This window comes from Pristiophorus japonicus, chromosome 15 (genome assembly GCF_044704955.1).
Source record: "Pristiophorus japonicus isolate sPriJap1 chromosome 15, sPriJap1.hap1, whole genome shotgun sequence".
NCBI classification, from domain to species: Eukaryota; Metazoa; Chordata; class Chondrichthyes; family Pristiophoridae; genus Pristiophorus; species Pristiophorus japonicus.
This window is the reverse complement of record NC_091991.1, coordinates 33,472,012-33,489,715: the sequence shown is the minus strand read 5'-3', so window position 1 is coordinate 33,489,715 and position 17,704 is coordinate 33,472,012. Positions and strand designations below refer to the sequence as shown.

Below are 17,704 nucleotides of genomic sequence, written 5' to 3'. Positions count from 1 at the left end.
ACACCAATCTCTTGTGTGGGACTTTGTCAAAAGCCTTTTGAAAGTCCAAATACATGACGGTTCTCCCCTGTCTACTCTACTAGTTACATCCTCAAAAAATTCCAGAAGATTTGTCAAGCATGATTTCCCCTTCATAAATCCATGCTGACTTGGACCTATCACTGCTTTCCAAATGTGCTGCTATTTCATCCTTAATGATTGATTTCAACATTTTCCCCACTACTGATGTCAGGCTAACTGGTCTATAATTCCCCGTTTTCTCTCTCCCTTTTTTAAAAAGTGGTGTTACATTAGCAACCCTCCAGTCCATAGGAACTGATCCAGAGTCGATAGACTGTTGGAAAATTATCACCAATGCATCCACTATTTCTCGGGCCACTTCCTTAAGTACTCTGGGATGTAGACTTTCAGGGCCTGGGGATTTATCGGCCTTCAATCCCGTCAATTCCCACCTAATAAGGATATCCTTCTGTTCCTCCTTCTCACTCGACCTTCGGACCCCTAGTACAGCGGGAAGGTTATTTGTGCCTTCCTTTGTGAAGACAGAACCAAAGTACTTGTTCAATTGGTCTGCCATTTCTTTGTTCCCCATCATAAATTCACCCGAATCCGACTGCAAGGGACCAACATTTGTCTTTACTAATCTTCTCTTCACATATCTATAGAAGCTTTTGCAGTCATTTTTTTATGTTTCCAGCAAGCTTCCTCTCGTACTCTATTTTCCCTTTCTTAATTAAACCCTTTGTCCTCCTCTTCTGTATTCTAAATTTCTCCCAGTCCTCCAGCTTGCTACTTTTTCTAGCTAATTTGTATGCCTCTTCCTTGGATTTAACACTATCCTTAATTTCCCGTGTTATCCACAGTTGAGCCACCTTCCCCGTTTTATTTTTACTCCAGACAGCGATGTACAATTGCTGAAGTTCATCCATGTGATCTTTAAATGTTTGCCATTGCCTATCCACCGTCAACCCTTTAAGTATCATTTGCCAGTCTAATCTAGCCAGTTCGTGCCTCATACCATCGAAGTTACCTTTCCTTAAGTTCAGGACCCTAGTTTCTGAATTACCTTTGTCACTCTATCTTAATAAAGAATTCTACCATATTATGGTCACTCTTCCCCAAGGGGCCTCGCACAACAAGATTGCTAATTAGTCCCTTCTCATTACACATCACCCAGTCTAGGATGGTCAGCTCTCTGGTTGGTTCCTCGACATATTGGTCTAGAAAACCATCCTTAATACACTCCAGGAAATCCTCCTCCACCGCATTGCTACCAGTTAGGTTAACCCAATCAATATGTATATTAAAGTCGCCCATGATTACTGCTGTACCTTTATTGCACACATCCCTTATTTCTTGTTTGATGCTGTCCCCAACCTCACTAATACTATTTGGTAGCCTGTACACAACTCCCACTAGCATTTTCTGTCCTTTGGTATTCCGTAGCTCCACCCATACCGATTCCACATCATCCAAGCTAATATCCTTCCTTACAATTGCATTAATTTCCTGTTTAACCAGCAACATCACCCTACCTCCTTTTCCTTTCTGTCTATCCTTCCTAAATGCTGAATACCCCTGGATGTTGAGTTCCCAACCTTGGTCACCCTGGAGCCATGTCTCCATGATGCCAATCACATGATACCCGTTAATTGCTATCTGCGCAGTTAGTTCGTCCACCTTATTCCGAATACGCCTCGCATTGAGACAGAGCCTTCAGGCTTGTCTTTTTAACACACTTTGACCCTTTAGAATTCTGCTGTAACGTGGCCCTTTTTGGTTTTTGCCTTGGGTTTCTCTGCCCTCCACCTTTACTATTCTCCTTTCTATCTTTTGTTTCCGTCTCCATTTTATTCCCCTCTGTCTCCCTGTATAGGTTCCCATCCCCCTGCCATATTAGTTTAACTCCTCCCAAACAGCACTAGCAAACACTCCCCCTAGGACGTTGGTTCCGGTCCTGCCCAGGTGCAGACCGTCCGGTTTGTACTGGTCCCACCTCCCCCAGAACCGGTTCCAATGTCCCAGGAATTTGTATCCCTCCCTTCTGCACCACTGCTCAAGCCACGTATTCATCTGAGCTATCCTGCTATTTCTATTCTAACTAGCACGTGGCACTGGTAGCAATCCTGAGATTACTACTTTTGATGTCCTACTTTTTAAATTTAGCTCCAAGCTCCCTAAATTCGACTCGTAGGACCTCATCCCATTTTTTACCTATATCGTTGGTACCTATATGCACCACGACAACTGGCTGTTCACCCTCCCTTTTCAGAATGTCCGGCACCTGCTCCGAGACATCCTGGACCCTTGCACCAGGGAGGCAACATACCATCCTGGAGTCTCGGTTGCGGCCGCAGAAACGCCTATCTATTCCCCTTACAATCGAATCCCCATCACTGTAGCTCTCCCACTCTTTTTCCTGCCCTCCTGTGCAGCAGAGCCAGCCACGGTTCCATGAACCTGGCTGCTGCTGCTCTCCCCTGATGAGTCATCCCCCCACCCACCCCCAAGTACCCAAGGCGGTGTATGTGTTTTGCAGGGAGATGACCGCAGGGGACCCCTGCACTACCTTCCTTGCACTGCTCTTCCTGTTGATCTTCCATTCCCTATCTGGCTGTGGACCCTTTACCTGCGGTAAGACCAACTCATTAAATGTGCTGTTCACATCATTCTCAGCATCGTGCATGCTCCAGAGTGAATCCACCCTCAGCTCCAATTCTGCAACGCGGTTCATCAGGAGCTGGAGGCAGATACACTTCCCGCACACGTAGTCGTCAGGGAAACCAGAGGCATCCCTGATTTCCCACATGGTACAGGAAGAGCATAACACGTGTCCGAGCTCTCCTGCCATGACTTAACCCAGAGATTAACTTAATTTGGCAACAACAATGCTGAAGGTTACTTACTGAAATAGAAAAGAAAAAGAAAAACTACTTACCAATCACTTATCCCCTTGGCTGTGACGTCACCTTTCGATTTCTTTCTACTACTTTTTTGCCTTCTGTCCCCACAGCAGCTGCACAAGCTGGCCTTTATAGGCCGCTCCATGCACCCCAGACTCGCACTGCTCGAACTGCCGCTCCTGCTCAGACTTTGGGCCTTTATAGGCCACTCCACACTCTGATTAGACATTTTAATGTGATAAAAACAAAGCTAACCCCAAGAGTGCACATTGCAGACTACCAGGTCAAAATATATAACTGCAAGTTGTTTAAACAGAAAGCTGCTGGAACAGGCTTTTATCTAGACTTAGGGTTAAGATGCAGGAGGACTGTTTGAAGTTATTTTGTTTAAAGATGAACCACTATTGTGGGAAGCATAGCACATTCATTATTTTGTATTACTGTTTGAAGGCAAGTTGCAAAGATTTGAATTCCAACCATATCGATTGCTCCGTTTGTTCACTTGCTGTCAGAGAAATAAAACAGCTTAATGTTTAGTTCTGGCCTAGTCTCACTGAAGTGTCAACAGTCTTCCTCCTGAAAGATTGGAGAAGCATGTGTGATAACATGTAGGAAAAATGAGAGGCCATACAAACCAAATGGTCTACTGTTACAGGGGGCGCAGGAACAGAAGCCGAGGGGTTCACAAACACAAATCTTTGGAAGGTGCCAGAATAAGTTGATAAAGCTTGTTTTTTTTTTAAAAAAAGCATATGGCATCCATGGTTTTATAAAGAGAGGTATGGGGCTGATTTTCAGCAAGGCCTCCGCCTGCCCAAGTACCACCGAGGTACCGGATGGTACTTTAGGCGGGATATTCAGCAAGAATGTTCCCTCGAAGGTCGGCGGGTGGCAAATGGAAGATGTACGCTGCCAATCTGGGCGGCAGCGGGAGGGAGGTCGTATTCTCGGCGGCAGAGGCGTTTGCCGTCCCAAGTGCCACGAGGATGGAGTCGGGCCCACGGAGGGTCGAAGACCTGGAAAAAAAAAAAATCAACAGCAAAAAATGTTTTAAAGTATCCGAAGGCCTTCAGGGGACACCATACAGGTAAGTCGCTGTTGAAAAAAAGTATTAAAATGTTCACGTATCTTTTTTTCAGGTTCTTCATACTCACCGTCGGGGGCAGACCAGCCTCCGGCCAGCGGTCCGCCCCTACTCTGCCGCCGAGTCCTGCCCGCAGGAATCCGGGAGCTCGGCGGGCGGGAGGTCAGTTGCGTCATTCGGCCATCCGCTGATGTCAGTGGGTGGTTCCCGGCAGCTCTCCCCTCCCACCCACCCCGAAAGTGACACTGGGCGGATCTTCAGGAGGAATGTCGGCGGGAGTGGGGTGCTGAAAATCAGCCACATAAGAATGCAAAAGCATGGAAATTATGCTAAACCTTTATAAATCACTGGTTAGCGTCAGCTAGAGTAGAACGCCACACTTTAGCAAGGATGTCGAGACCTTGGAGAGGATATAGATGAGATTTACCTGAATGATACCAGGGACGAGAGACTTCAGTTATGTGGAAAAACTAGAGGTGCTAGGATTCTTCTCTTTAGAGCAGACAAGGTTAAGGAGAGGTTTAATAAAAGGTGTTCAAAAGTATAAGGGGTTTTGATAGAGTAGGTAGGGTCACGGTAGCCAGAGGGGACACAGTTTTAAAAATTGGCAAAAAAGCCAGGGGAAGATGATTTATTTTTTATACAGCGAGTTGAGATCTGTAATGTATTGTCGGAAGCAGATTCAGTAACTTTCAAAAGGGAATTGTATATATACTTAAGAAAATTTGCAGAGCTTTGGGAAAAGAGCAGGGGAGAGGGACTTACTGGATCGCTCTTTCAAAGAGCTGGCACAGGCGCAATTGGCTGAGTGGCCTTTTGTGCTGTACAATTCGATGAAAATAGCAAGAGTTTTCTCCTATGAAAAGGTAGGGAAGGTTTGTGAGAACAAGAAATTTACTTTAATGGGTGACTTCGCTGAACCAAATATAAATTTGGAAAATATAACTGGTTTCATTGGTAACTTTGACAACTTCATGAAACTATACATCAAGAAAGCCACAAAAGGCAGTGCTCATCTTGACCTGGTGTTCATAAATAATCCAGACAATGTATGGGAAAGAGGTTGGGACACTCTTGAGGACAGCAACAACAGAATCAAGTTCAATATGATCTGGGATTCAGAAATACCCAAATCCAAGAGTTGGATATATAATTTTAAAAGGACTAAATTCAAATAAATGACAGCACAACTTAAGCTAGTGGATTGGGGGAGATTATTCAACAACATTTCAGCAGAGGATAAGTGGAACTCTTTTAAAAGATATGATGCGGAACATGTAGGGTAAATATTGGGACAGATTTTGCTGAAAAGAACAGCAGCATTTGAATGACGCATGTTGTAATTATTGCGCAAATTGACCAGCAACTTGTAGCAAGAGATACCCCGTGAATTGCCAATCGCCACAAGTTGGAATTTAAACAATTCAGGCATTATCCACTTGTATTTTAGCTCAATTAAGTAGCACATTGGATTAAACCTGGTTGGAAGGGAGGGAACAGAATAGAGGGAGTCGAAGGCATTTTCTCAAAGAGGTTGGGAGGGGGTAACAGTGTCCAATAGGGTTCTGTTTTAGGAGAGATTTTGTTCACATCAAAGATTTGGATATGGGACGAGAGGGACTGATGTCCAAATTTGCAAACGATACAAAAATGGGAGCCATGGTAGATAATTCAGAGGACTAAAGGAAACTCTAAGGAGATATTGATAAGATAGTAGAATGGCCAAAAAAGTGGCAGATGGAATTCGAAGTCAACAAATGTGAAGTGGTACATTTTGATTAAAAAAAGGTAATACATGTTGAACCTCCCTTATCCGGGACTCCCTTATCCAGCGCCACCCCTCGTCCGGCATCATTCTCAGCCACCGGGTGGCGCATGCGCAGAACGCGGCCAGTCAAAATCCTACTCACCAATATAATCTTTCTCCTCGTCGCCCTGCTGGAACTCCTGTAGTCACAGTCCTCAGGCCGGCCACTCCTCCCCACAGCGCTCCCTCTGGGGGGGGGGGGGGGGGGGAAGAGGGGGGAGAGGGGGGAGGGCTGCGTTCTCCTGCCTGCTCAGGGCCTGCCGACACTTCAGGGCTCGCTCGGACCCCCCCCCCGGACCTCAGACGACCTCCTCACCTCTCTCTCCCCTCTTCTTCCTCCCACCCCCCGCCACACACACACCTCAGGTGACCTCCCCTCATCCGGCACAGGCCAGGTCCCGAGGGGGTTGGATAATGAAGGTTCAACCTGTAATACTTTGGGACAAAGCTGGGTGTTACGGAAGAACTGAGGGATTTGGAGGTTCAGTTTTACAAAACAGTATCATAGTTAAGCACATAAATAAAACGTTGAATATTGGGTTTTATAGCAATAGGTATAGAATATAAAAGTTGCGATGTAATAATGAATCTATCTAGTGAGTCCACGGTTAGTGTACTGTATGTAGTTTTGGGCTCCAAACTCCAGGAAGGATGTTAAGGCAATGGTGAAGGTACAGCAACATTCACTAGGATGCTGCCTAATACGAGGAAACACAAATACAAAGAAAGACTTAAAAATTGGTGCTATTTCATTGTAACAGCGGAGATTATGGGAATGATTTGATAAATTATGAAGGTCTGGGACAGTGTGTTTAAAAACAGGCTGTTTTGTGCGGTTGTAGTGACTGAAACTGAGGTCAAAAATATTGGATTACATGCAAGAGATTTACAACAGAGAGGAGAAACCTTTTTTTACACAAAGGGTTGTGAGCCAGAGTTAATGATTGAACCAAAGACAATACCAACATTTCAGAAAAGGTTAGATACATGGTTGAGGAAAGGGGAATAAAGGGATATGGGAAGAGAGTGGATACATTGGATTAGGACTACTGCTATGAAGGATTAACACCAAGACTGACTGGGTGGGTGAAATAGTCTGCTGCCATGGTGTAACTCCTGTCTAATGCAATAAAAAAGATGCTGTGGGTATGCAGAAGATGCAGCCAGTTGGCCAATGGCAGTTCAAAGCTTCATAACTACAACAACTTGCATTTATATAGCGCCTTTAACGTTGAAAAACAACCAAGGTGCTTCACTCGGTCAGAAGGAAAAAATGGATGTCGAACCAAAAGGAGATATTAGGAGAGGTGACCAAATATTTGGTCAAAGAAATGGATCTTAAGAAGGATCGTAAAGGAGAGATGGGTGGACAGTTTCAGGAATAAAATTCCAGAGAGGGGGCCTAAGCAGCTGACGGAACCATTGCCAATGGTAGAACGAAAGCGAGGGGGGATGCACAAGAGTCAGAGGTATGCAGAGTTTGGGGAGTAGGAGTTCCAATGCTCGAGGTGGTTAGAGATGGAGTGAGGTGAGTGGAGGAATTTAAACACAATGAGGAGAATTTTAATTGGGGGCACTCGAGGACTAGAAGCCAATGTAGGTCAGCAAGGACAGGCAAGTAGCATTTGGTGCGGGATAGAAATTTCCGGTTGTACTCGTCACCGAACTGAACTTTTAACACCTAGGTACGCATTTTCAATGTATTTGTGCTGCTGCTTGAAATATTTCCGTAGTTCTAAAAATGTAACACATATGAAAATCATTTTTGAACATTAGCAATATCTTGCATAATTTATATAATGAATAACTTCTGATACATCTAGATGTATTCCTGGAATTACAAGGACATGGTAATCTGTCATCAATTTAATAGCTGCCTATTTGTCATAGGTAACAGACTTTAATCTCATCTCCAGCATTATAGCAAAGACTGGCTGGACGAGATAATTAACCTTTATTTAAATAATTTATCAGTATTAATATTCAAAAGCATTTTCACATTTCTTCCCTCTCCCCCAAATAAATTATGGCAGCTGGAAAGCTCATTTAAATATCAAACATTCCATTAGAGAGCCATTCGTCAAAAAAATGTGACCTCACTTAATAGTAATCCTCTCATTTTCAGGGATCTGTCGTTATTAATATAGACTAGACTAACTTATCTGGAATTATATCTGCTTGAAACATGTAATGTGTTTTGATTGATTAAACATCCCACCCTGAAGGTTATTGTATTTCCTTCAGTACTTTCCTGTCAGTATAGACATTTCAAAATTTCTTGCCTTGTGGATAAGTCTTGACTGCAAAATCTGTTCTCTGTATAATGAACTGCTTATAATTTTGATTGCTACTAAACGAATACTAGACATTACTCTTAAATTTACAAATGGGGATGTCAAAGTTCAGACTTATGCATAGTGCATACTAATAACTTGTGATGTCTCCACATGGTTTGTACTCCACTAACCAAAAGATGACACAGGATATTCTGCCTCACTATAAAATATTATTTTTATTAAGTAAAGCTTGCTGGATAACTTATGACTAAATTGTATGTGATCTACCACTGCTATTGAGATTGTATTTCACAGCAACGTATTAAGTCATCTGGCCATCATATGCTATAATTTGGGAATCAAAGTTTTGATTTTGTAAAGAGATGGGTTAATGCTGTAAAATCTAAATGATTGTGACATAGCAACTGTTTATTTCTATGGTTGGCAAGTCATCAGTGTGATTACATTAAGTTATTATAGCATAGTCTGGACTACAATATTTGCTGGAGTGGAAGCAGTTTATTAATCCAAAGAACATTTACATCAACTCATAAGGAACTTTGATATATTTGTGCATTTTTGTTAAGTACCATTTTCTGTCTGTGAAACATTAAGATTGAATGGTCCCTCATAATTACTGTCTGATTGTGTTTCTCAAATCCCTTCACTTTTGCATTCACAGGGTCTGCCAAGTGTTTCATCTGTCCTTGAATCTTTTGTTAAACAATGCTAGATTGTTTCTGAAATCTTAGCCTTGAATCTCCTATTATTATTTCCCTCCTTAGGTCCTTCTGGATATCAAGCATCTGGCTATAGTCTTCATGCACATGAATGGAGAAGTGCTAAACTAAGTTTTGCGCCTTCCAGCAGGCAACGTAATAACCCTTATCATGACGTAACATTGAGTGACGATGAATGGGATAGGCCCACCACTAGTGGGTGAGTTGTACAATTCATTTTTCAGTAGGAACAGCAGCTGAAATAGGCATTTTTCCCTGTACTATGGTTAGCCTTTTAGGTTGAAAAGATTTCATCTGTGTAAATAACAACTTCAATAATGAACAGGAACAGCTGTTAAGTTTGCTTACGTTCCAATACGTCAGAGAATGACCGTTGTGAATCAATATGAGCTTAGTATTGATCTTTTACATTGTAAAGAAGATTGTGTACTGTTAGAATGCATAGGAGTGTTTTATTTTGTTTTTGTTTTCTCTTGCTCATATTTTTCTGATTTCTTCACGCACTCATTTTCTGAAACCAGCAAATTAGAACATGGATGTAGTTCCACAAATACACAGTTCCAGCAGGGGTTAGTGGACAGCAATCAGGAGCAAAGCCCTGTTCATTTCATACCTCCTCATCTTGGGCACTGGTTTTCATGAGCTGCAAGGTCCGCCCATTTGCCGCCCAAAGGACCACCAAGATGGTACTTTGCCTGAAAGATTCCTCAAAGAGGTGACCGTACTGCCCGGCGGCAAAATAGCAGCATACGCAGTCAATCTGGGCGGCAGCAGGCAGGAGCTCTCAATCTCGGCGGCAAATGAGCTTGCCACCCAAGTGCCGCCGAGGATGGAGTCGGGCCCAGGAAAAGTGGGGGGTGGGAACGCTGAAAAGTAAAAAAACATCGGAACACCTTCAGGGGACCCCATCCAGGTAAGTTGCTGTAAAAAAAAAACATTTTTAAAGATATTCACTAATTTTTCTTTCATGTCTTCATACCTACCATGGGGGTAAGAACAGCCTCCACGCAGCAGTCTTTCCCCCTGGTGCAACCGACTCCTGCCCGAACCAATCGGGCATCTTGGCAGGCGGGAGGCCACTTACGCGACTTGGCCGCCAGAAGATGACAGCGGGCGGTTCCCGGCGGTGCTCCCCTCCCGTCCGCTCCAGCCCAAGTGAAAACTGGGAGAGAGGGGAAACGGCAGCAACACTCAGTGGCAGTCGGCGGTAAGGCCACCAATATCGGGGCCTTGGACTCTGAGGCTGACCTATGGGGCTAGAAATGTTGCCACCTGTTGTTATTTGATAAATAACGTCATTTTAGTGAAGAAATAATAATAAAAATTGCACCATTGTTTAAGGGGGTAAATTTGGCCACAAAATACACCTGTCCTTAAAAAGAAAACGGTGTTGTCCGACGATTCACATTAAAAACCACGATATTGCCAACTTTAGCCCGAGGCCTATCAATGCCAAAAATACAGGCCCTGGAAGGGAAGAAAACAAAAAATAAAATTGCAAAAAACAAAAATCACAAAACATTTACAAGACCCTTAACTAAGTAATTGCTGCAAAAGCATTAAAAAATAAAAACTAACTTAACTTTTTTTGCAGGTCTTCTTACTTACCGACGTTTGAGGCTGCAACGCCTGCTTTGCTGGTGTTTTTTTTTCCCCCACACGAGAATGGGTTCGCCGAATGGCCAAACTTAGGCGTTGCGGGTTTTTTTTGCATTGCACCAGGGCGATCTGCTTTGTGTTGATATTTTCAAAACATCATTCTTAAGGTTTGGGGAATTTTGTGCACTTCATTTTAACAAAAAAGCACTTTTAACCTGAATAAATCACGTTAAAACGTGCGTTAGACTGGGGGAATTCTAGCCCGTAGTGTCCCCGCGTTGGCCAGCTGAAGCGTGGGGATTGAATCCGAGACTTTCCTGGTTTGAATGCCTGAGTACCCAACTATTTGGTGCATTTAAGCAGCAAGGACATATAGCGATATTTTAAACTATTTGCCTCCATGCTTCATACTATGTGGTAAAGTCCCATTCTCCCAAATTGCTTTTGAAGGGGGAGCTGGTGGTCCTGAATTTCCATGTCCCAATCTCTCAGGACAAAGAAGCACCCATTCAACCCTGGGTCAGAATTTTCATCCCAATAGTGATGGAAACCTAGTAGAACTGGGTTATACCTCAAATGGTGGCCCCTGATCCAATGATACATATTCTAACCTTCTCCCAGGGGCCAGAATTTCAACCCTCTGCTCTTGACTCCAAGCCACATCGTCCATAAGTAAATAACATGTTACATGATGAAAACAATCCTAATATTTACACATAACAAGTATAGGGTTCCTAATTTTAACAGTTTACAAGGTAATGTATTAACTTGTGGATAATGGCTATAATATGTATAATTTCAATGGCATTACCCAAAGTCAGAGATGTTTTTTTATATACAAGATGGCGAAAGTCATCCGACTCCCCAGCGCCTGCAACTACATAATAACAGTTGATATAGCAAATTAAAATGTAATTTCTCTTTACATTTTAAGTAAAGATTTTTGGACAGCGGAGTGTACTCTGCATAAGATTTTTAATAATGTATGTACCCTTTTCTTTGAACAAATTTCAGTTATGTAGGTGGTCATGACGGGTTAGAAGCAGATCAGGAAGAAAATTTTTGGTCCCAGGCTCTAGAAGATTTAGAAACCTGTGGTCAATCAGGAATCCTGAGAGAATTGGAGGTATGAAGTCTTCACTCTTTGCAGACATAGGCTGTTATTATTTCAGAACAGCAATATTGAATGAGTCACTTTTTCGCACTCATCTATAGTTCTTTAGCCTATATCATATGGTCTTACTTAATAATTACAGGAACCTAGCTCCTCTATAAAGAACACAGGCAACCAAAACCAACTGAATTTGAAAAACTTGGCTCTATTGGTACTTTGAGTGTTTAATGTTGGTGTGAAGCATTAATTTTTCAGATTGTACAGTTTCTAATACATGCAAGACTTCTGCCTAAAACTCACTAAAGTTAACAGTTTAGTACTTAACACTAGATAAATGTCGCTTTCTAATCTCTACTAACACATACGTTATTAGTTAAAATAATGTTTAAAACAGACTTTATTCTGCTGAACTAATATTCTGAACCAACTCATCTATGTGTGAACATAACACTGTATTTCACAATTTTCCTAACTGTTCTGCACCGTCACTAATACAGAGTTGCCGTTTTATTTTATTTTGTTGGATCTGAACTTTACAGCTTTGTTATTTAATTCAACAGGCAACAATCATGTCTGGGAGCACACTGAGTCTGAATCATGAAAACAGCCTGGCACATAGGCCACTGGGAAGGCAATCAAGTTTCCAAGAGAGAAATGCTGTCAGGGCACATTACAGCCAGGCTTCCCGCAGCAATACTTTGCCGTCAGATGGCGGGAGATCAAAGTTGTTTGCTATCAGAAAAATCAAGCAAGAAATGAAAGAAATCATGTCACCAACACCAGTGGAGTTGCACAAGGTTTCACACTCCATAAGATATATTTATTCTAGTCATGTTTCTGTCTCTCAATTCAGATTTGTTCCATTATCAGTTTGACCATTTCCATAAAGTGATTAGTCTAGCAAAACTCTATTGTTTTTCCTCACTTGTAAAGATAGAGTTGAAAAGTAGATTGTAATTTAGTTTCAATCACAAAGGCCTGATTAGTCAAATCGGATGGGCCCGAGGCAGCACATAATTAGACTGTACCATTGGATATCTTCCTCATCCACGAGAGCTGTTTTAATCGAACACTGCAGAAACCAGCAGGCATTCCTCTATTCAAACAAGATAGTTGATTCTATGCTAAGTTGGAAAGTTATGCTATTCATTAATTTAATATCTTCTTGAAATCTTCCGCAGGTAACACTATACAAAGATTCAGATATTGAAGATTTTGGATTCAGTGTTTCAGATGGCCTGTTGGAGAAAGGTGTGTATGTCAACAACATTCGCCCAAATGGACCAGCTGCTCTTGGTGGTGTCAAGCCCTATGACAGGTTGTTACAGGTATACCAAGTTCAACACTTTCTTAGCCTATATAAAGCACTCAAAAAAACTTAGCGCTGTACATAGTTCTTGAAAGTAGAGACTAAAAGGATTGGTGTTGACTTTGTTTCCTTGCAATAGGTAAATCACATTCGTACCAGAGACTTTGACTGCTGCCTGGTGGTGCCTCTAATTGCAGATTCTGGCAATAAACTTGAACTGGTCATCAGCAGAAACCCACTGGCCTTTCAGGAGGTGCTCGCTGTAGATCAGACATCACAAGCAGGAGAATGGAATGAGCAGGATGAAGCTCACATCTTCAGGCAGCAGAAAGGAAGACTTGGTAGTACAGAGATACAGGAAAATACAAACACATTGTAGTGCAAGGTATTCAGTCCAATAGACTGAGGCGTTGTGGATTTTCAATGGTGCTAACTCACTTTAATAATGTTCATTTGTGGAAACCCCACCTTTTCAGTTATTCATGTCTCTTACAGGTTCCAAGCACACAGATTTCATAAATGAGCAGAAACCTTAACTTTTTGATAAGCCCCCCCACACTGCAAATGACAAAAAAAGTTGTTGACAGATCTAACAAACTGTGAAACATAATTAAGCCAGTCTATGCAGGGCACAGCCATGAAACGAAATCTGTACTCATTATGCCAAGAGTTGTTATTTTTTCTGACGATTACTGTCCCAATTCTAGAAAAACTAATTTTTTATGATGAGCTATTTATGATGCTGCCAGCTGGTTACTGGGCAATAAGAAAAAATGTAAAGTGAACCATTTTAATTAAATTGAGAATCTCAATTATATTCAAAAAAGCAATGGCTAAACTATTACTGCAGCACACTTGAGTGTTTACCCCTAATAAGTCGATATGTTTTAATGAAAAGATTAAAACTGCACAATTAATATATTCGGCCAGTATTCTGTGAACTGGTTTTGGGCCAAAAAGTTATTTTCCTATTCTGCCTTTAAGAGGGTGTTCGCTGGGAAGCAGTGAAGGCCGTGTGAAGCAATTCTTGGCTCTTATTTCCAGTAATGCTTAAAACTACAGTAATCTGGCTTGAACATTGAGGATTCCCTGCTTTTACAAACTGCAAAATGTTAGAACTATGGTTAAGATTTAGTCTTGATTTTAAAAAGCACTGACTTGCTATGGGAGAACCCTAATTGAAGGGAAAATAAAATGTCATCCCCAACACAAAACAATTAGCCACAGGTGACCTTCTCTCTGCCAGGATTTTATAGCCTCATCTTTTACCATGGAGATTCTGATATTGCCACAAGGACTGTAACTCGTGATATGTACCTGCCATTTGGATTACTTAGTCTTAAATATGAATCAGTTTTTAAATAGGTAATCCTAAACCTGCTCATTTGTGTATAGTGTCTTCTACATTTTATGGTCCATCATTGGGGCTGGTAAATAGTTAATGAACACATTTGTATTTGTAAAAGATTGACTTTGTAAATCAGTATAACTGAAATTTGAATTCTACTTTGATGTATATGAATTTTAAGGCTGGTTAAATATGTTAGTATTATTGTTGGTTGTGCCTCACTCTACTGAATCAAAACATACGGGGATAGATTTTAACTTCCACCCCCAGACAAAAGCTGATGGTCGCAGATTGACTTTGTGGAAAGGAATATTGGCCAGAATGTAGAATGGGTGGTTAGGGGAGAGAAAAAACAGGCAGGGTGTATAATGAACAACCGATCTGCTATCACCAGTTTTCCGTCCAATGGTAAAAGATAAAACCTACCCCGGTATTTAAAACAAATATTACAGGAACATCTGTCCCCTGCTTTGACTCTTAACTTACAACCACTGAAGAACACACCCATTATGTTAAGTTTTCCAGCCTAAAGATGTGATTCATATCAAAGCACTGCCAGCAACACAGACAGCTACAATCGAGATAAACTTGAATCAAATCCGTCATACCTATGTCCTTTGGACAATGTATTTTTATTTGTAACAAACAAGTATTATAAGCTGTAAAGTATTTTTGTACAAATTTCCTACTTTGGTAGCATGATATTTATCGTCCTCTAAGGTTTTGGGAATCTTCACTGCTAATTTGTATGGGATATACAAGATGAAATAAAACCAGGTAAAAACATGCACCTGACTGCAGTAGTTTTGTTTTAAGACTGCATCTGTACTTAAAATTCAAATGCATTATATAAAAAAAATACAATCTTTAGAAACCTTCTCTTCGACATAAATAAGCTGTAATGTACGAGATGGAGGTAAAATCTTATTTGCAGAAGGCAATTCCCATTTTAAGGAAATAATTATTTTTTTTTAAAAAACAACCATTAATTAAGAGAATCTGAGCTACACCGACTAATCTGTACTGAGTAACATGTAGTGATTGGTGCAAATTGCAATCTTGGAGCCAGTTTTAAAACATTATAGTCGGAACTTTCAACTTCATTGAGGCCATAAAACCTCCTCCGCGAATTTATGCTGCTCATTTAACTTACTGCACTTTATTTTAGCGTCTTGTGTGTGTTATCTCATTCACTTTTCTTCTTTAAATAGCTGCTTTACCATGTTTCCTCTTGGGGCTGAGCAGTCAAGTGTCAGCTGATTAAACTTAGTGCAGATAAAAGGTGATTCCATCAAGGATACCTACAAAACAAAATAAAATTTTACAAACTAAATCAATAGATCACTGTGGGGAATTTGTAAGTACCTATCCATAAAATAAATCTTGTCACGTTTCCAAGCATTCAGTGGACACCAGCCAGCACATGATGCTGCAATTAAAAAAATCCCAGCTATTTGCATTGAAACTAACTTTGCCGTTCTTCATTGACTCTAATCATTCGAGCTTTTTCTGTGTCACTGATGGTACCGATCAAGAATTCTACTCACCCTAAAGTTCAATAGTCATCATTAGGATTTGGCTTGGCACTCGTGCCCCTTATGGTTAAATAGGCTGCCAATGCTCAATTACTTAGGGGAGGCATCAGTGCCAATGGAATCATACAGCAGCAAGGAGTTGTGAGAAAAGAAAATTGGTGGAAGTCAGAGGGAGGAAAGAAAAGCGAAGGTATACTTCACTAGTTAGAGGAAGATCACCTTTCAATTTAGGGAGAGATGGGGGAAGGAAACAAAAACAGATTTGACTCCTTGGGCAAATTTTCTGATAGGCTGTAGTTGTGCAAACCCCCAATATGTGCTATGATTTTCTATCCATTAAAATGAATGGGCAGAAAATCACGGGTAGCATGCTCATGATTGCCTGATAGGAGCTTCTGGCTAAGTGTGCGCGAGTGTAAAATTTACCTTCTCGCCTTTTAAATAAGAAATGCCTGGATAAGATTATTGCTGCGCCATTAAACATTTTCAGCATAAACCAAAAAATAGGATTTTCTCTTCTGTGCATATATCAACAGATCAGCCATGGCTTCATCAAATGATTGCCCTCGCCAGTCCTGAAGGTAGGACTAAAAGTGCAACAATATGGAGAATGCCTCAACGTAACAGGAAAAGAGAGCATATGGAAGAATAAAGTAAGGGAGGACATTGATGGCAAGGGAATAGAGAGTTATTGAACAGGATTCTAAAAAGATGGTTAAACAAAGAGAGAGGAAATCCTATTAAAAATGAGTTAAACAGCAATGTACAGTGTCCGTAATAAAACAGAAGCTGGAGGCAATCATGCGTTGGGAGGAACCAACATAGTAGGGATCACTGAGACATGGCTATAGAAAAATAACGACTGGGAATTAAACATTGCAGGGTAAATCATATTTAGAAAAGATAGTGGGAAAATGGGAGATGGAGTAGCTGTATTTATTGGGGATAACATAATGGCAGCAGAAAAAAAAGTGACAGCTATCAGCAAGACAAAAATAGAATCCATATGGATAAAGATAAAAGATAATAAAGGCTCAATCACACAAATAGGTGTTGTCTACAGACGGCACAATAGTGGAAAGAGGTGGAGGAAGAACTATGCAGACAAATTAGGGAAATTAGTAATAAACATAATTATGGGAGATTTCAACTAGCCTGATATTAATTGGACAAAAGCGGTAGGTAAAGGGAATAAGGGAATGGAGTTCCTACAATGTGTTCAGGACTTCTTTCTAACCCAGTATGTAAAAAGCCCAACAGGGGAGGATTCACTATTGGATCTAGTAATGGAGAATGAACCAGAGCAGATAAGAGAAGTAAAAGTAGCAGAACTAGGCAATAATGACCATAATATAATATGCTTTATGATGTTTGAGAAGGGCATATAAGTATGACAAAAACCAGGGTAATAGTTTGGAGAAAAGCTGATTTTGAGGGGCTGAGAAGAGAACTTGGGAAAATAAAATTGGCAACAATATTGGCAAAAAAACAATGTAGAGCAGCAATGGGAAACATTTAAAATGGTGTTCAACAAAATGCAGGAATTATATATTCTGCTAAAAGGAAAGAATAAACTAAACACTAGAGACTCCATGGATGAATAAAGCCATATAATTGAGCGCAAGGAAAAAGGCATACAATAAGTACATAGACAGCAGGGAACTGCATGGTAAGGGAGAATATGAACATATTAGGAGAGAAGTCAAAAAACAATTAGAAAGGCAAAGAGGAACTAAAATTAAATCAACATAAAACAAAATAATAAAATATTTTACAGGCACATCAATAAAAAAAGGTTGGGATGGGAATAGGGCAAATTAAGGGAGAGATAGATTAATATCACAGATAACAATAGAGAGATGGCAGAAATATTAAATAATTACTTTGCTTCAGTATTTACCAGGGAGATAGAACAGGTGGACATGACATCGGATGATGAAATTTGTAATGAGAGAATTACATTTAAAATAAAAAGAGAGGGGATATATT

At 40.9% G+C, this 17,704-nt stretch overlaps 2 protein-coding genes across 2 annotated transcripts in view; one reads left to right on the top strand and one right to left on the bottom strand.

The window, feature by feature from the left end:
- grip1 (glutamate receptor interacting protein 1) overlaps positions 1-14,948 on the top strand; it is a 528,142-nt gene extending 513,194 nt beyond the window's left edge. Inside the window, exons 20-25 of the mRNA XM_070900296.1 lie at positions 8,856-9,009; positions 11,424-11,535; positions 11,666-11,734; positions 12,084-12,320; positions 12,705-12,851; positions 12,972-14,948. Coding sequence (XP_070756397.1) covers positions 8,856-9,009; positions 11,424-11,535; positions 11,666-11,734; positions 12,084-12,320; positions 12,705-12,851; positions 12,972-13,211 — 959 coding nt within the window. The 3' untranslated portion in view covers positions 13,212-14,948. The remainder of the gene's footprint in view (positions 1-8,855; positions 9,010-11,423; positions 11,536-11,665; positions 11,735-12,083; positions 12,321-12,704; positions 12,852-12,971) is intronic.
- helb (helicase (DNA) B) overlaps positions 14,398-17,704 on the bottom strand; it is a 65,650-nt gene continuing 62,343 nt past the window's right edge. The window contains exon 13 of the mRNA XM_070900295.1: positions 14,398-15,481. Coding sequence (XP_070756396.1) covers positions 15,371-15,481 — 111 coding nt within the window. The 3' untranslated portion in view covers positions 14,398-15,370. The remainder of the gene's footprint in view (positions 15,482-17,704) is intronic.